We start from the raw sequence: 20,286 nt of genomic DNA on the forward strand, positions 1-20,286 counted from the left end.
AACACACACTGTATCTGTCTTGGAACTTGTCAATTCTATACTTAATTTATTAAAGACCCTATTGTGTATTTAAACAAGGCTGCCACAGGCTTTTATACTGCCATACCAAGCCAGGGTTCCTTGTCACACGTTATACTCTCTATTTCTTTGTGAGAGAAGATACATAACCATGCTACTTTATAAATGCAGATAAAACAATCACCTTCCTTGTCACAGAACTCATCTTTTCAGGTTTTATTTCTCTAGTCAACATCACTATAGACAGCAATGTATCTGCCCTCACATTAGGAGACCTCAGGTGCACAGACACTGAAAAAACAGGTATCCATTTACTGCTGGGTCTGCAGGAATCAAAGGCAAGACTCAGCCAAGACTCAGACACACAGCTCTTAACCCTTAGTAAGACACTAATTTACTTCCCATCTTACCCAAAGCTGGGTACATGTATAGAATAAAACCTAATAGAATAACCTTGGGCCAGAAAGCAAACAGAGCTATGTAATGACTGTGACAAAACAAATTAAAGACAAAGACCAATTACTGGTTTTATCCAGGAAACTATAGTTCTTTACATTTTACACCACTTGCACATGCTAATGACACAGGATTCTGACCATGCAGTGATGTGAATTCAGGTACTTGATGGAAATTTCTTCTCTTATTGATGCTTAATGTCTCCTAAAAGCAGGTACACCTGACTTCATAACGTATCTTTTAAGGGTTTCTGCAGTAACTTTGTTTTAACTCAGTCTGACAATTTATGAAAGAACTGACACTAATTTACTGATAAACTGTTTCACTCTGCAAATTAACAAAACTAAAATAATGAAATAGTTAAAAAAACATATTGAGCAATCTTCTAAAAACAAATTATTAAACCAGTAAAACAGCAAGTTGCATTCTGCCATGGAGACACAGGTGCACATTGTTGGAAGTGAAGTCACAAATCAATTAATAAATCTGTCTCAGGTTTTATGTTATGAGCAAATCACAGAAGGTAACCTGCAAAGAATGAATCCAATCTCTCAGCTGCTTCAGTTTAGCAATGAACTTTTCTAAAAAAGGACAGCAGAATGTATGATGTGACAGTCTAATAGAAGATGACTAGAATCAATGATCCAAAATTTCCCTTCCAGAACCATGTTATTGGTTTCTTGATCAAATCATCTGGTACCAAGAGTGTTAAAAGTCTTGCCACTTGGGAAATCAAAAGGCTGGGACAAAAAAGAAATTGTGGAATTTCATTTGCATTTCAAGCTTAGTATTCTGTTTCTAGCTGCCAGTACTGTTCAGAATGGCTTACAGAAACTCAGCATCTGAGGCACATTTCCTTTCCCCACATATTTCTACTTCAGAACAAAAGATACTTTTCTCTATTTTCATGCATAATGAAAGTGCAACCAAACTATGAACAGAAATTAACATACTTGGATAGGCACCACAAAAAGGAACAACAAATCACTGGAGGAAGTTATGCCCCACCCTTGGTTCAAACAAGCTGTGGCTACCACCAAAAGCCATGGTTCAATGAGCCCCCAGTCACTCAGTCTGTCCTCCTTTCCTCCCATGCTTTTTGCTCATGAAACTTCCAGAGGTGCACTGCAACTCAGAGTAGGATAGTGAGGTGAGGTAAAACCAGCCATTGCTTTGATGCCAGTCACTTCCCTAGGAACACCAGTCAGTGACAGCAATGAGTCTCTGACAGTGAAGCACAACTCCCTGACAAGAGAGCAGTAAAATGCAAGCTGCTGCCCAAAGCCTAAGTACCAAGTTCTGCCACACCTAGAAGCAGGGTTACACATCACTGCTGCTGGCCAGTCCTCCCAGCTCACCTGGGTCTACTGACTCACACACAGCAGCTTTCAGGCAGAGGTGCCACGGAAAAGAAGAAATACAGGCAGCCTCGGGACAGAACACGGTGAAGAGGCGGTGATGGGTGAATGAAACAGGCGGGTCCAGCTATCTTGGAGCTCTGATGCTGCTCCCACACACAGCTCAGCTCTGAAGAGGCTGGGAAAATAGGCAGTCAAAGGCTTCTCCACTCTGTAGCTTCTGGTACACACCACCCTTACTGCCCCAGCAGCAGCCTCCCAGGCAGCAGCACCTTTGGCCAAACTGGATATTTATAATGGCAATAGCAGCAGTTGGGTTTAGAGCACTCCTTCTCATAGGAGGTTTCTGCCATGTTCATGTGTGACATGTCGCCTAAGCCTTGACAGCCTGAATTTGACCCTTCTAACCCCATAATCACTTGCTGAAACTCTGTGGACTGCCATGCCCTTCACATGGAGGAACATCACCTCCAGTGACAAGCCTTGGAGCCATGTGCTTGTGAGTTACTCTGTACAGCCTGACTGGTTGCCTAAAATAGCTCAGTACTAAAGGTCAATAGTTAGTTAATTGTGTATATTGACATTGCTATCTAATGCAATTCACTGAGGTCACAGCACAGCCTTCTGCACTGGTACTCCGACAATCACAGCAATTTTGAAGGTAACAATTCCTGGGATTCCTGCAGTTCTCTGAAGAGTTGCCAGCAGGAGCATATACATTTTTAATACACATATATGCAGGTGTCCATACATATATAAACATATATGTTCTCATTCTGCCCCCATGTGAACAGTGTTATCTATTGGTAAGATAACTCAGCCTTTTCTTATTACATACCTTTGATTACATGCTGCACACCAAAACCCAAAACCCCCACCCTGCCTAAGAAAATAAAGGCATCTTTGAAGTGAGCCATAGCAAACATGCCAATGGCTCAGGTATATTTCAAGATATCCTGCTTATCTGAGATGACACTTCTGTGTATAGTTGCTGTTGTCTCTGGGCTGCACTTCAGTAACAGCAATTACATCTCATTTTAAAGAACAGGGCCTGTCACATCCTAAAAACTTGATTAAATTATTAATTGAAGGTAAAAAATTAGAAACAACTCCTGTAGAATTTTTCAACTGATTGGAAGTCTAAAGAAATCAAAGTTTTCCCCTCCCACATGCAAACTTTGTCATTTCTAGGTGCCACATGACTAGGAATAATACTGTGGCCCTACTACTTGTGCTACAAAAACATCTAGAAATTTCAGCTAAGGATCTGGAACAAACATACAAAGAACTATGCACATTTAATAATAGAACACAACTCTCTTTTGTGCAGACAAAGAGTGAAAAGAAGCTCAATTTTAACTCTTTTATTAGGAGGAACTTCAGAACAAGGAGCTTCAGGCAAATACAAATTTAGCAATAGAGCAAGGAGCGAAACACTCCACAACCCAAGTTTCAACCTGGCATTTTGATTACGGGCTTGCCTTTATTTTATGCACTCTTGAGTGCTTTCAGCAAGCACAGTGTTCCATGTACACGCCGGCTGACGGCTCCTGCTGAAGCGCACTGCAGTTCCACAGCCTCTGAAGTTCTTCTGTGGAGCAGATGCCAAAGGAGGCCTCCAGCAGTGCCAGCACACCAAGGCAGTGCAATGAGACCAAAGTGGACAAACCTGACACCTGAGATGGGCAGAACAGACCACCTATGGACAGACTGGGGGATGTGACGGGCAGACAGCCCCGCTGACAGGCTGGTTTGAAAGCTTTTGTACCAGCATGGCAGGATCAACCATCAGCAACTTCTGATCTTCTCCAGTAAGTTCTTCCTACCAGATTCATGCCATATTGACTTCCAGAGCATATTAAAATCAAGGGTCTTTAGAGAGGGTTAATTATTAAAATTAAGAGTGGTTAAAAAACTGCAGACATGGGAAAGAGAGAGGCATCTGAAAATTTCAGGGCAATCAACTCCACCATGTAATTTTGGCAACAATTTAATAGGAACCAGCAGTCAGCTGCTAGAAGAACTTTCTTCCATACTTTATAGAATGTATGACTATAATTAAAACTATGTCTAGCAACTAGAAGCAAAGCTGAAGTCAGCTTTCCCTTATTTCTAAAGAAATCTAAAGGAGCACTGTGTCAGGAGCTTTTCTCTAGAGATTCCAGAGCTAAAGAAAGGAGGCTATCTATCCCTTCAAAATCTCCCCAAGAACAATACAACCTGCCAAGAGCACAGGATTAATGTTGACTAAACCCAGTAAAACTGCACAGGTGCTGCAGGGAGAAGAAAAAAGTATATATGGCTTTTTGTCCTTAAAAATCTTCCTCAAAATACCTTGAATGTACTGAGGGAACAAAATAGGAAAGGAAACCTCTGCAGGTTCCTCCTTAATGGGGTGCTCTCATACCTATATGCAGAAAGAATCCAGCCCCAGGAGAGGGAATTTATCACAGCACAAGGAGACTATCACATTCCTTACAAACATGACTGCACTGTGCTCCAGCATGAGATTACTTGCTCTTGTACCTGGGGAAAGAGTATACTTTCATCTTCACACTATACAATTTTTCATGTCTTTTCCTTCCCCAGTAACTCAGTAGAAGAGTTTTTTTAAGCAACTCCTATTTCCCTACCCCCAGGTTCACATACCTGAACAGAACACCTGTGAGAAACAGTTTTTTCAGTAAGCCTTGGTCATGTGAAGGACTACAGGATACCTAAGTTCTGCAACTGAAAAACCTGGACTACTTTTCTACAGACAAATCTTCAGTGAATCCATTAAAGCTTCAGGCAACAGTGGACATGTGTATTCATATGCTTTTTTAAATCTGTTCCAAGCTGATGAACAGCCTAAATGGGTTTTAAATTTCATAGCAAGCTTAGGCTACCACTTTGTGTCTGTGCTAGTTGCTATTCAGCCTAAGAATAATCTAATACTTTACAGCATGCTTCTGCTCAAAAAATAAAACTATACATGCCTTCAGAAAAGACAAAGCATTTACATTTTTTAAGGAGTTCACTTTTGATTCCTTTGCTGTGATCCCAGTGTTAGCATTTTCAAAGTTTATCCCTTGGAGTGCTATGAAAATAAGACTAGGAAGTGCTTCCCCTTTACATTAGAATCAACCTTCCAAAGCAATCAGATGACGAACAGAACACAGATGACCTGAAGGTATTACCTGACATCACACCATCAGTTTCAGGATATATCAGATACTTTAAAGGTAAACAGTACCACTAATTTGAGAATAACTATTTAGAGACCAGCTTGGTAAGTGACCTAATTTCATCTGCTTGTAAGCACAATTCCATTATCTATGAACTGAGGGCATGAATTACCACTACTGTGAAAATCCCACTTTTAGATGCTCCCAGTGACTAGCTGTGTGTTAGGGTCAATTTCTTTTATATTTAGAGGACGAAGCTTCTATAAAGCTTAATTATTTCTCTGTGGGGGCTTGAATGATGACGGCACTTCAGAGCAATCAGTGGCTGCTTGGAAAAAATGCTGGCTTAGGGTAAACAGCTGAGATGTGGATCTGGGCTGTATTCCCTTGTGCCAACTGGGGTTGTTTCAATCAGCATCAGTGCTGTTTATGTGTCTGAACAGGGCAAGTTGGGAAAAATGGGCTGTGTTCAAGTCCCGTGACTAAATCAATTAAATCTGCATTCAATGGGTTTTTTTTAAATTTCGAAACAAATACAAAAGATTTCAGAAATTTTCATGTTTCACATGTAGCAGATTTAAAAAGAGTGTCTGAAATATATTTACTAAAAAAACAAAGAAGGGTCTGGAGGAATGCCACATCCCCCAGTGTGCAACATACTGCACACAGCCTAATGACACCATATGAAGATCCTCCTTCATCATAGTCCCTGCTCCTTTTTCTGCTCTTCTGGCCTCATCCCTAGCCAAATATTCAGGTGATTGCTTTTTCTTGGCTTGGCCACATGTACTAGCATCTCTTCTGCCTCTCTTAGCATCTGCCTCTTGGAGAATTGCCTTTTTGCCCCTTTCTCCCAAGGGGCAGCTCCACCTGGCCCCGACACCAGGGATCTACATTCAGAGAGGTCCTGCTACCTCTACCAGCTGATTACATTTTCAGTAGCACCATCTGTCTGCTTCCCTCCCTGATCACTTTAAGCCCATGGGCATTGCTTTCCTTGGTCACAATAAGTAACACAGCATCCTCTCTTGGCTAAAGGCTGAGTTCTGACTCAAACCTTTCCACTCAAATTGCACTGTGCAACTGAGAGCAGTGGAAAGATACACAGTAATAATCACAGCGGGTTCATAATGACATAGCAGCACCAGTAAGGCTTTGATTCAAGTGTCAGTGCCAAGAATTTGTAGCAGATTTGCTATGTTGCTGTGCTGTAAACTAGATTTGAGTGGAAAAACAATGGCTGAAATAGTCATGCTTTAGAAAGCATGACCATTATTTCTGTACACACACACACACACATACACATTTTCAACACATCTGGAAACGCAGCATGTAATTGATTTAACCCAATTTTGGTTAAAAAGCTCTTAAAATGGTGTTGGATCAACAAGTCCTGTGGATTTCAGAAAGGGATATACAGGCAACCAAGCATTTCCATACTTGAAATGTGTACCCAATCTGCCTTACTGGCCAGGTTGCTATGGTATTCTGAATAAAAAAAATGGGCCCTTTCCTATTAAAACTCTCAACTAAAGAAAAATTTTCCATGTACTTAAGCTTCCATGCAGCATTCTACTACTACAATGTTTCATGATTTGTCATTTGAAATTGCATGCAACAGCCAAAACACCTGTCAACCACAAAATAATTGTTTCAGTTTAGCACTGAACTGCCTGGATGCACAGGTAGGCAAATCAGGGGCTGACTTCACTGATGAGGCTTTCACCCTCTACCCTTGTTTGAACTTATCTCTAGACTGGAGAAGGTGCACAGAATGGATCATGCAGAGGTGACACAGGAGCAGTAAGAACATCAACAGCTCTGGAAAGCTCGCTTTGCAACCAAAAAGTCTCCTCCATTAAACTGGCAAGACTGACTTGTGATCCCCTTGAGACCTTTAGCTTTTGCAACACACAGCAGTCACGATGAACGTTTCAGCACTTCAAGATGAATGTAAATATTGATGTCTCACTTGCCAGCAGTCCCAGGGAGAGCTTTGCCACAGTGCAAGGTCCTTCCCACTGCATTGACACACTACCAGTTCTTGATGAACTAAGAATGAACTGTGCAGATTCATATGGGTACCAAAGTGCTGCTGCCAAAAGGTTTGTGCTGATTTGAGACACTCTGGAAAAGTACAATGACACTTAATGGCAAAACTACTATCTCTGTTGAACAAAACCTGAAAATCCAATTAAGGATCCCTAAGAAGATAAGAACTAAGATAAAAAGGCATAAGCACAGTTCCATTTTAGAAAAACCTACATGACTATTTATACTTACACAGTTTTTATTCCAAAACCTCTTATATGAATGAACATTTTGTGATGCCAAATGCAAAATGATCTCTTATCAATCCATGATAACAACACTTAGAGCTTGGTCAACACCTTGTGCACCAGGCAGTTGCCTTGCCCACTGTTTAGGACATCCAGTAATCCTGACTTTTGTCTCCAAAGTGAAAGTTGTCTGTGCCCATATAAATTATATATTATGTGCAGACAATGTCTCCTCTGCTGGAGATAGTCTTGAACAGTTCCCTAGATTCAGAAGTACTCACAAAACTTATTATGTTGCAGCCATAATGACTCAGTGTTTCCTTAAAAGTAACTATAAACAGCCACTTAAAACTGTGGCAACAAAGAGTTGAAGTTTATAAACCTCATGAAAAGTACTGTTCAACCAGCACAGCTAACAGAAAATCTTATTTGCAATGTATTGCATGTAGGGCATGTATTGCAATAATTATCTTGGACAGAAGATACCTTTTTCCTAATGGCATAACAAAGCAATTATGCTTTGGATGTGCCCACTGGCTATGCTGAAGAGTGACTAGAATGGGTGGAGCATCCTGCTTGCCTTACATGACCAGGCTCTGTAAAATCAAACACTTAGAAATATTTACATAGCCATGTCCTGATAATAAGCTCATGGCACTTAAAAATAATTTGTCATTGAAGTAACAATAGAATAACATTTAACCACATATCCTACACATATTATGGGTTGCATGGCTATACATATCTTACACAATGTCTTTACAAAAGGTGTTTTATCTTACAAAACAACATACTTAAGTAATGTTTTCGGAGCCACTTTCCCTCCAAGATAAGATCTCAGGCATCTGTCATCTATCTTGCTCCTATCAAGCTAAGGAAGCTGACAGTGTGAAAGAGAAAACCTACTGTAGCTTCCATTTCGTTTGACCTGTAAAGAGAGTCTGCAAAACACCAGAGTTCTAATGTTTCAGGAGTGACTATCAATGACAGGCATAAAAAGCATTTTCGACTGCTCACATCATCACATGTGTCACTCAATTTTGAAATAAAAGAAATCCTAGTATCCCCAAATTTATTAAAGACTGAGTTACATCAAGCAACATACCTTTGAGATGTTACTAGAGCGGCTCACGGAATGCCCCAAAGCCTTCTCATTCTGAAAGAGCAAGAACAGGATCACTGCAGCAACAAGTCACAATCATGAAAATACTTAAAAGTTTGCATTAGAAATCAAATTCCATGGAGACAGTCCTACAGCTGGGGCTTTGAAGGATGTTGCTTCTATTGACATTAGCCTGATTTACAATAATCACTAATTGCTTTGTCTGTTTAACAAGGTATTACCTTGCAGAAAATCACATAGGCAACACATGTACAAACTGACAAATACTAAACCAGTTATTTCTTTTCTCTGAGGGTAGTGTAAAGGCCTTTACTCAGATGGCATTTCTTTTGGAAAGGAAACTTCTCAGTATCATGAAGACCTGCTTCATCTACCTTCAAAGCCAAACATCTAACCACTAAAGCCGAAAGCTCTTGCTTAATGAAAAACAAAAATATCACAGTGAAGTCTAGAAATAGTTGTGAATAACCACATGCATATCACTTCAGGATACATGACAGAATTATTGAGGAACTTCCTTTTAATACAGAATTTGGAATTAAACTGGAAATATACAAATGGAAATGGGGAAGCTGCAATTCTCACAACTGAAATTAGCAATGATTGTATCTGTTATTCACTTTTCAGTGTGCAAACCCTGACATATAAGTATGACAATCTTATCTCCTTCAAAAATTAAGCGCAGGTTTTAGCAAGATATTTCATCCTTTAAGGATACCTGATTTCTGAATACCAGTTTACTGTAACTGGACACAGTTGTTTCACTTGGAAGAGCCTAGAAATTGCTTTGTAAAAACTTTTCTGAATAAAATGCAATGGAAAATATTTTTCTCTAAACAAGCACTACAAACAGAGCAAGTCATAACATTCGGTTATGGATCTACATTTCTCTAAGTCTGTAAAGCTGGGATGCAATAGGTTTGAGATTTAAACCCTCTGATAAAAAGGCAAAGTTAAAGTTTCCTGTGGGCTCTAAGCTATGTAAGGGGTTCTAGAAGTGCATCTTTTTGCTTGGGATTTTAGGAAACTCTTTCACATTTCTCCCTGAAGAGAATTAAACCTAACAGAGACACTTTTGATTGACAGCACTGTCTTCTAGTCTTCTGGACAGTGATTGATCAGACAGACATTGAGACCAGAAGCCCTACATCTGTAACAAATAGGGACATGAAAATTCCCCATCAGTCAACTGCTGTTAGTCCTAGGTCAGCACACTGGTCTCAAGACCTCCTGCCTATAGTTTGCTACAACTCAAGTGACCCTTCAATGACTAAAGCCCACGTGAAGTCAGCCTGGCTGGCTGAGCATTCAGATGCTACACCCAAACTTTTGACATCTCTATGTTCCCAGATACTTCTAGAGTGCATCCTCCACAGCAACCTGAAACCTTTTGGATGAGAAAAAATAAGCCATAAAGGCATAAAACTTTAGCATGTGATTACAAAAGCAGGGTGTCCCTTCCTTACACCACCAGTTGCCTCTCAACACAGTCCTGGGCACTCTGTCAGTTGACAGATTAAAACTGCCTTTCCTTCATTAAAAACATGAGGAAGCAAATACAGTGCTCTGAAATTTCCTGTAGGAATCTGAGTATCTAGAAGACAGTAAAATAGTATTTCTGAAGAAAACGGGAAAAGTGGTTAGGGAACACCACATGCTAGTTTTGACTGACTGCCAAAATAAAAAATCAGCAAGTATCAGAATGCCAGATTTATACTTTGCAAGGCTGAGTTTGATTTTTGAGATGACTATGAGCTTTTGTTACATAGATAACAGTATTCCTGGGACACAAACAAACACACAAAGACCCTCAAAAATATGGACATAATGCTTATGCGAAGACTATTGTTGGACAGGACTACTGCCAGACCTGTACGGCTAAGAACTGGCTCCAATCATAAGGGACAGCCTAGCTGACTTCATCAAAGGCACTGTAACCATAGCAACAGGGCAAAAAAAAAGGTTCATTGACGCTGCAGGAGACAGGAGGAAGAAAAAAGGGGGCAGGAACATGTTCTCAAGCTATGACGAAAAGAGACCGACACAAGTTGGCAAGCACAAAGACTTGCCACTGCCTGTGTGTGAGGTGTGGGGGAAGCAGGCTGTGCTTGGCCTTCCAGGGATGCGTGGGAAGCAGAGCAAGGCTACATGCAACAAGGGAAAATGACAGCGGAGAGTGAAACCCTTGGGTGACAAGTCTCCCTGAAGCAAGACAGGTGACAGTCTCAAATCCAGCCCAAGGTGTCAAAGACAAGGATGAAATTAAACAGAGCAGAGATTCTTCATGTTAACTCAATGCCCCCCACCAAAACTTCTGTCTAGCTGAAGATGATGTTTGCAAGGGAGTATGACTGAACTTAAACAGGCACCTGCATTGAAAAGGATGTGCTAAAATTTAATAAGCACGACAGGCTGGAAGACAAGGTCTGTATTTTCACAACACAGTAGATGATGCAGAACAAACAGACTTTTAGCTGCTGCCACAGAAACTTGTCTCTCTGCCTCTGCTCCCAGAACTGATTTTATCTGGTAGGTGCCAGAGCCTCCAAGAGACAGATGTGCATATTATCTTTATTTGTCTACTGTTGGAAACATACCTATCAGAGGTTTTAGTCAGCAGATGACTGCAAACAATTGGTTGTGTTATTGAAAAAGCGACCATTTCAAAATAAAATTAGAATCTTTAAAAGTATTCCCATAAGGGCTATAGCACGCATGCACACATATATTTAGGAAGCTGTGATACACCTATGGACTCCTAAGCACATAAGTGCTTTTTAACATCTGTTTCTTAGCCACACAAAGCAGGTACATCCATAACATCAACAGGAAATTCAGTATCTAGATTTTAATAGCAGGCACAATTAATGAGGAACAGAAACATTAAACAGATAAAAACTATTTAAAAGGCAGACAAACAAATCCCACTTTTCACTCTATATACATTACCAGTACATTAATCCTGGGATCTTTTAGAATTATGCACAAATTAACACTGACATGGGAGTGGAAAGACTAAACTTTCATGGTACTATCACTCCCAACAAATAAAAACCTTCAGAGACTATTTCTAGTATGTTCCCAGTGCACAGTAAGACATATTCTGGTTGGTAATCAGAGCTCCAAACAAGCTCTCCTTCCCTCATGCAAAAGCATTAAGCTTTGCACTTGAACGAATGATCAAGAGGAAAGCAGCACCTGCAAGCAAGGACCCTACAATTATCACCAGTTAAAGTGTCACTCTCCTTTAGCAATTCAGTTTTTCTGTATGGAATAATGGGAATCCTCTCTTTTGAAGGCATCCTCCTCAACTAGAACCATCTGGCAGGTGTTTATAAAACAAACAAACAAACTCCACTCAGATAGGAAAAAATTACAAGTGCAGCTTGTCACTTCTCCTGAGCCATTCACACACACTTGCTGCTCTGAGGTCCCCAGCAGCTAGTGTGGCTCTAGAAAAATTACTGAAAACCAGAAAAATTGCTACTCAGTCCTCTGGACATGCTTGCTTGCAATTGCCTTCCTTTTTCTACCTTCCCCTTGAATTTGCTCCCAGCTGAGTGACAGAGGTGCCTTCTTCCTCCAGCAGTTGCTTCAGCTCGCATCTGCCTTTCTTCAGGGCTCTACACCTTGCCTTCTCCATCTTACCTGGCTCATTTTCCCTTCTGCCACCATTCCTCAGCTGCATGACATTTCCCAAGGCCTTTTCAGTTCAGATATCTAGCAGATGATTACTCCCCTCTGTCCTTCCTTTTGCCTCAGTCTTTCATATATTCAGCATTTCAAGTTCTTTTACCCTTGCTTCCCTACCCTAATGTATCCATTTTCCACTAAGCACAACAGCTACATAACTCACACAGCCAAACCCAGAATTCCTGCGAACCCCAATACACCAATTCCTACCATGAGAGCCACAGCAGCCAGAGCTGCTCTTGTCCACTTAAAACATCATTGTATCAAATTGACCTTTCTCCAAACTTAGCTGTAGATGCTGATGCTACTGCAACATCAGCAACCAGGAATCCTAAAGAAATACAACTTAAATATCTTAGCCAGATGAAAAGTAAACAATGTATCAGTAAAATAATTTAGTTTTGTCTTTTGAACACTCTGGTTTCTAGTCATTAAGGCAGATAAATAGAAGACAACAGAGGAAGCAGTTTCACAGCTTGTGCAACCACCTGGTTACAACTGTGACTACACACCTAAATCCAGTCCTAAGAATGATTAATGTTAAACCCATCTTTTATCTCTGCTTGTAGACCTGTAGAAGAAACTGCAAGCCAGATCCCAAGGGGTTAGCAAGATGACTGTTATTCTCTTTCCATCTTGGAAAAGAGGACAGAGGGCACTAGAGGACGGTACTCCTTTGCCCTCAAGACACCAGTGTCTATGTGTGAACCCAGCACAGGCTTGCTTCCTGAAGTCTTAATTCTTTAATACACCAGTGACCTGTTAGGGCACTATATTCCCCATTTTGCAATACAAATTCTGTGTTACATTATCTTACATGATGTCATGGTTAAGAGCTTCATCTGAAGATAGGCATTCTCCATCTAAAATCTCAGTAACAAAGAGTAGAGGCTTTTTTTTGAGGATGTTGTTACTGCAATGCCACAGAGAGAGATCCCTACAAGGCAAGTACTAATGTCTCACCCCAAAAGACACACAAAAACAAACCAGGTCAGACTGGCTAGAGCATTGCCAACTTGTGGTTTTCTATGTGGACTCTGAAAGGCATTTTAATTTCATTGTGTGCATTACAACTGTATTTTACAACGACAGATTAAGCATTAGATTGATATCTAGCAAAATCACTTACTGTTATAAACAATCCATGTAAATGAATTTTAACAAAGTCTTTTGAGTAAATGGTTACTTAATAAAAAAACTTTGCAGAAGAGAATGAATAAGTAACAACTGCTCTGATTCATACAGCAATTCTCATTCTTATATCTGATGAGAATTACAGAATGGAACACAGAATGGCACTGCTTGAAATGGTGAGGTGCTGAAGTACTGAGTAGCTGATCCACGCAGGGCAAAGCAGCAAATCAGAAGTGAAACTGTTCTGCCATTGAGTCCCACAACCAGAACACGACTGCATCACTGTTCTATAAACATGCAGTCATACACACCCAGGTATTGTTTCAGGTTTCATGACCGTGTCAAATTTCCTCACAACTTCTTCCAAGAATTTCTGCAAATCTTGCTCTGCAATCCTATACCTGAACAATATATATTAAAAAGAACATATGCTTTTAGTCTGGGAAGAGGAAATTGCTGCTGATAATATTGGCAAGTGCACTTAATTGTCTTAAGTAGACAGAATGAGAGGAAAGAAATGGGAGAACAATTTTGTTTGCAATTATTTCCTTCATCTGTCAAAACCAATGGATTGTTAAGTTACAAAAGCTTTGTCAGCACTACATCTTGTCACTGACAGAGCTTGACATTCAATTACTTAAATAAGAAATGGTACTTTGCATCTTATCATCTGACTATGTCCTTAACTTCTTTGGTAGTCACTAGGTCATTGTGGAAGAGCAACAATTATCATCAAGGCTCATTAATGATTTTTGCACACAGCTAGAAGAGTAATGAAATTAAGAATAATGCCATAATGTACCTAGTCAAAAAACATTCATGGCATCTATGCTTAGCATCTCTGCTCTTGTGGAGTATTAACTTGAAAATACTTGTGCAGTGTTTACTTGACACTTGAAAGCAAAAGGGTGATGGAAATCACATCACCTATTTCCCTTTTTTTGTTTTTCTGGAGATAACAGTATCAATACTGATAGGAATCCAAATCATGCCCCTTGGATCTAGTTCAGTATCTTCTGTTACTGGATAATCCCACTTGACTCCTGGCAACTAGCAATCCATGACTAAGTGCAGAAAACCAATGTAAGATTTCAGATCTATCATAAAGGGAAATCTATAGCAAGTTCACTGTGGATAACTCAGAGAGGTCTCTAACTTGTTTATTCATATTCACATTAAGCCACTTCACATAGTGGGAGACAAACTCAGAAAAACAACCTGAAGGCAAAAGATAAGCCTGAAAGTAAAACATATGAAAATTAACAAGCTTTATTCCAGGCACTGAACTTACAGCTGTGCCTGAAAACATTAGCAACAGAAATAAAACCATGAGCTCATATGGCTTTAACAGAAAAGACTGGCCAACAAAAGGAGAAGACAAGAAACCAAATGGCTTCAATGGCCAAGTTTAAGGAATTGAGGAATTCAAAACAGGCCACAGCCCTTGGGGGTTTGGGGAGGCAGGTCAAGGAGGCTAGCAGATCACAAACAAGAAATAGAACAGAGAAGAAATTCAAAGAACAAGGCAAACAGAGCAGAGTGTAAAAGTTAAACAGGAATCTCTAGCCCGTGTCTGCACCCCAGTGTGGACAGAAGCACCATGCACTCCATCTCCTGCCTGCCTGAGGAGCAGCTCTCAGAACTTCCATGGATGTGCAAACTTGTCAGGCACGCAGGTCCCTGTAACAGATACAGTTCCTTGTTGTGCACTGCTCTGTGTCTGGCTTTGCCAGTTTGGTCCTAGGACTATAAGAGACATGCTTGGATTCTTTCTTGACTCCAGCCAGATGGTGGATAAGGTGAGAATAGCATTCTCTTCAAAAAGGCCCTCTTCTCCATGGCTTTGTTCAACATACCATTTTCCTGGGTTTTGCATTGCTTCGCCTTACTTCCAAAGAGTCTGCAAAGTGTCTCTGATAATGGATAACCTGCATCTCCAGCTGCTATTTCAAAATGGACATGTGACCTCCATCTCCCTTCTTTAACCGTCTGAGCTAGAAGATGATATACATGGTTTCCTCTTGGTGACCAAAGGCTGCCTCACCTGGAAGCACAAATTTTTATTTTTGTACAAGACCATCAGTCTGGTACACTTCACTAAAAACGCATCAATTTGCACACTCTTTACATGCATGTGCGTGGGCCCAATTTCAAACAAAGAAAGTAGACTACAAAGTTTGACATCCAACATGTTTTACCGATGTTCTTATCTTGCTGTTGCCAGACAACTTGCCTAAAATCAATGCACAATTTTATGTGATGCAGCACAAAAAAATGAATCCTTCCCTCAGGGAACAAATTATATGCGTGATCCAAAAATACACACCTTTCTTGATAATGGAAGCAGTACACATTAAGCTTACAGCGAAAATGCCATTTCAAACAATTTTGTGTATTTAACAGCAGGAAGAAAGAGACAGGCACTGAGGAAGTCTGCAATTATAAACACATTACAAGGAATAACATTCTATCTTTTACAAAGTAATTGCATTTAATGCAACTGCTGGAATTCTCATGGTACACTAAACATGTCAATATGCCAAATCAATTGACTATTTTAAACATTCACCGATTAAAAAACCCTCTAGGCAACTGGTAACTTGGAATTACTCAAGCTGCCAGCAGACAAGAGGAAGCCTGCACCCTGGAGAGCTTCTGAGAAGAGCTGGCCTTTCCCTGTGTCTGCAGTGTTTTGACACCTGCTCCTTGGGCAGGGCAGCAGCTGCAGCTCAGGCCTGACACACAGGTCTGGATCACTGCCTCTGCTCATCTAACATGGTCCACAAAGCTGCTTTTACCTTCAACTCATACCACCAAAGTGTACTGCTAAAACAGTGAATGAATCTCCTAGCCAAGCTTACAAAGGCCTCCTGAATCTGAAATCAGATTCAGAACAACACTAGAAAACTGTCTATTGCCCAAAGAAAGCTTGATACTTCAAGTAGTTTCTACATTGCTCAAGGATTTGACCTTCTTTTCCTCCCTTTACATCTTAATGTGACATGATTGCTTATTAACCTATTTCTGTCTGCATGGATCATAAGGGCAAACAATGTTCCCTAGAGAAAATAGAGAAATCACTTCCCAAATGATGCTGGGAAAGTGCTCAGGGTATTTTTGTTACCATTTAACATGATATGGCTGAAAGCACATGACAAAAGAACCCTTGAAAGAGCACTTGTAGATATTATACCTATTTAGCAATACCTAACCAGTACAGACCAGCTTGCTTTTTCCTGAAATTTTATCTTCGCATTTTTATTAGTGCAGTCAGCAAAATATTCTGCCTGAAGCATTTCAAACTCAGTGCTGAACGATCACAAAAATTTAAGCAAATTATCAACTAGGGCCTACAGGTGCCATTAAACTCACTGAGCCAAACACTGGTTAGAGTGAGATCCTTGTAAGACTCTAAAATTGTGATGTTCTGGAGAGTTTTATTCATGTTACATTTCTAGCAACATTTGTTTCTAAGTTCAGACAACTCACTACAAATAGTCTATAAGAAAAGCAACATATTCAGCCATCCTTAAAGAAAACACAGCTCTGGGAAAAAACATTATTCACACCTAAGAGAAAAGGTACTTTTCATTTAAAAGACAGAGCATTTGAACTGCAGAATGAGAATATTTTAAAGCATAAATGTGCTAATAAAAATTTTTATTAAATGAGATTTCAGAGTTCCTGACTAATTATCCAGTAAGTTCCAAACATGTTGACTGACTATATAACACAAAAATTTAAAGAACATGCATGTGTGAATGCCCACATATACATACTTTTATATTTTTTTAATTATAAAAATTGCACTCCCCTGTTCCTCTTAGAAAAAACCCTACAAAACTAGGGAAAGCACATATGGAGCCATCTACCTTCTCTTTCCCCAAAACTCACACCCTGATATCACAAACAAAAGGCAAAAAACTCTTGAGATGGAGCAGGCTACCCTAACCAGTAACCCAAGAACATTTTTTACCATTTTGTCAAGAAAGCACAGCTGGTCTCACACAGGGCCTCACCTGATGCTATGGGATGCAGCCAACTAGTGTGAGTCCAAAGTGGGATACCTGGGACTAGGGAGAAGACCACTCCTGGGCACAGCATCACCCATGGGCACCCACTGGAGCTGGTTGGTGCTGAGAACATCTAAAGGCACTGCGCTCCTACAGTACAGTGCACGGCAAGAACGTGGTAAGGCAGGGCTTTGAAACACCCGGCTGCACCCCCAGCTTCATAAACCACTGCTAACCACACCCTCCCACAGCCTGGCCCATCTCACTGACCAAGAAATCCTATGATTTGCACAGTGCTAGAGGCTGTAAAAGCACACAGGATTTAACACACTCTAAATGTACTTACTGCCATCTGAGCACACTTCTGGCTCTAAGACTGACTGAGTCACTACCAACACCCTGACCAGAAGAAAAGTATTTCAGTAGCTACAAGTGGTAGTAGGTAGTTTTAAAAACACTAATTTACCTTAAGGCAAAAGAAACAGAGGTGCAAAAATTGCACTAAGAGTCAGCTAGAAAAACATGTTTGCCTTTTCACATGGAAATCTACATTTACTACACAATCAGCTGGGAGAAGCAGGAACGTATCTTAAAGAACCCCTGTGCAGGAAGGGACAGCAGTGCAGTGCTTACACTGTGCCACACTGAAGCCAATGAAGCTGTGTTGGCTAAATTAAGCAGGGATGACCCAGCATAGCAGAATCATCAACCTGCAAGCCAGCACACAGTAAAAGGGAAAGAAAAAAATACATTTTTCTTGAGCAGGTGGTGTGAATACAGAGTATGGTGCCTGAAGCCAGAAAGGGGATGCTCCATGTGGGCAGCCTCAAAACCTAAAATCCTAGAAGACAGCAGAAGACTGTCTGAGGCAACTGGATGGGAGACTTACAAAAACTGCTAGCTGAAGAGAAGAAGCCTTCCAGGAGAGCACTGCCCTTCACCCATTTGGGAAACTCAGCACACACACTGTCTAATAAGGAGGGCTGAGGCTTCTGTGTGTCTGAATGAGCCAAATGCCAGCAGCTGCGTAAGAACTAAATTTACCACTACAGTCCCAGGAACGCCTGCATCTTCTGCTAAAATAAAATCTCTGGGCCATTAGCCTATTGAAACAGAAGCTTTTCCACTTAACTGAAGACATTTACTCATTCTCTTTCTGCAACTCTCATGCTCCAGTTCCAGTGAAATCCTGCTCGGTCTCAGAGATTTTATGGAAACACACATGCATCAGCTCAAAAGTACTCCTATTATGCAAGCAGTATTAAGCAATTCACTTCTTTGGGTTCCTCTGCCTCACTCATTTATTCCTATGAAATGGAAAAGGAACTGCAGCTGTGGAGTGTGCTGGCTGACCTACTGGGGACAGTGCTGCATTCCTGCACTGACACAGCATTTTGTAAAGTTTACTTCCCAAGAGGAAAGGGTTAGAACTAAGCCTCATACTCACATTAAACCTCCTGCTCTTTATTTATCTAAAGCTTTGAGTGAGGACTTTTTTTTGTCACAGGAAATTGCATCAAAGTCATCAGGAAAAGTGTATTAACTTATACAAGTTGACTTTTGTCAAATTGCCTTTAAATTGACCCCCACCAAAGCTTGATCTTAAAAACTCAGTTTCCATCTTTTCCATGCTCACTGCTCTATACATTCATTATCTGCAAAAATCACACTAGCACTCTGTGAAATCTGCAGCTGGTTTAGAAAATATTATTAAAACACATAATTTTGTATTTTTTGAATTAACTTTTAAAACATCACAAAGAACCAATGAATAATTAAAGGCCTTTTTGTAGATTTGCTGCAAACATATATAATCATACCTTTAAGGGAGGCTGTTTTCTCTTAGCCTTTACACCTCTAGTTGAGTGAAAAGCTGAAACAATGCAAGAGGGGCTTCACCACTGGTACTAGAATCCAGCAGAGAAGATTCCCTTTGGGGGTAGGAGGCAAAATCCTCAGTTTGCAAACTTTTATACTTGAAGCATCACATCAACCACATGCTTGCTGATCCTTTTACAACAAAGTTCTGATCCAGAACTAAAACTTCTCAGTCCACACACACCCTGCCCCAAAAACCTATTTCTGATTCCTCTTAGTTTTAAAAACACAAAAAATAAAATTATCCCTGAACATAAGTACCATCCTTCCAGTTTGAAATGACTGCTCAAGTATCTTCCTGGAGATTGAAGAAAAGTAACTACTGCTTTGGAAATCCATTTTTCTTAAAAGCCAAATCCCAGGCAAGCAATATTGCTCATCTGGATATTACAAAATGGAAAAATTTTTCTCTTAGATTTTAGTTTTAAAGGGGCCCTTCAGAAAGCATCCAGCAAGAAAAAAAATATGCAAAGCATTCTCTAAAAGACAAAACAGATGATTTGGCACAACAAGCGCTGTGGGAAAAGGCAGCAGCACAGGGGGAAGGACTAGATACTGCTGAGCTGCATCTTGCAAGCTGCAGTGAGTGGTCAAAGAGTACCACAGGATAAGGATGCAACCTGCATGAACAACCGGACTGTGCTCTGAAATTCAGAGACTTAAATGTACAGAAACTCAAACCAGAACATTGTGGCCCACATTCAGACTCCGCTATATTTAAAATTCACAGGTTTTGTACTTCAATACAAAACCTACCAAACATGAGTGAAACTGATGTGAATTTACAAGGAAAAGCTAAGGGTTAGATACATTTAGCATCTTTTGTATTTTAACTCTTTGTTTCCCTTTCACCATTCCTTATACATATGTGCTTTGCTTTGAGGAAGTCACAAATGTCACTGTGTTTTCAGAGGCATCCAGGAGGAAATTCAGAGATGAGATTAAATGATTCCTTAGGTCAGGCAAGACCTGAGACTGGTGAGCTGGAATTCCTGCAACAAAACAAGCATCACGAACAATGGGAATCAACCCAAAGGAAAATGCATTTACAAGTGATCAAAAGGTAACAGCTCACCCTGCAGTTATGACAGTTTCCTATTACCCTTACAGTTCAAGTCTTAATAATCTTCCAAACATGGAGATATTTAAGTGTCAGGTCTGGAAAAA

At 40.3% G+C, this 20,286-nt stretch overlaps 1 protein-coding gene across 9 annotated transcripts in view; it reads right to left on the reverse strand.

Moving 5' to 3' along the window:
* Nucleotides 1–20,286, reverse strand: part of MARCHF8 (membrane associated ring-CH-type finger 8) — a 90,724-nt gene that overhangs the window by 18,226 nt on the left and 52,212 nt on the right. For 8 of the 9 annotated variants that reach the window (XM_064430675.1, XM_064430673.1, XM_064430676.1 and 5 more), the window contains one exon: nt 8,384–8,434. The exons of the other annotated variant lie outside the window; for it this stretch is intronic. In XM_064430675.1, the coding sequence (XP_064286745.1) occupies nt 8,384–8,434 (51 nt within the window). The remainder of the gene's footprint in view (nt 1–8,383; nt 8,435–20,286) is intronic. 9 annotated transcript variants of the gene reach the window in all.

Source organism: Passer domesticus, chromosome 8 (assembly GCF_036417665.1).
Source record: "Passer domesticus isolate bPasDom1 chromosome 8, bPasDom1.hap1, whole genome shotgun sequence".
Lineage (NCBI taxonomy): Eukaryota > Metazoa > Chordata > Aves > Passeriformes > Passeridae > Passer > Passer domesticus.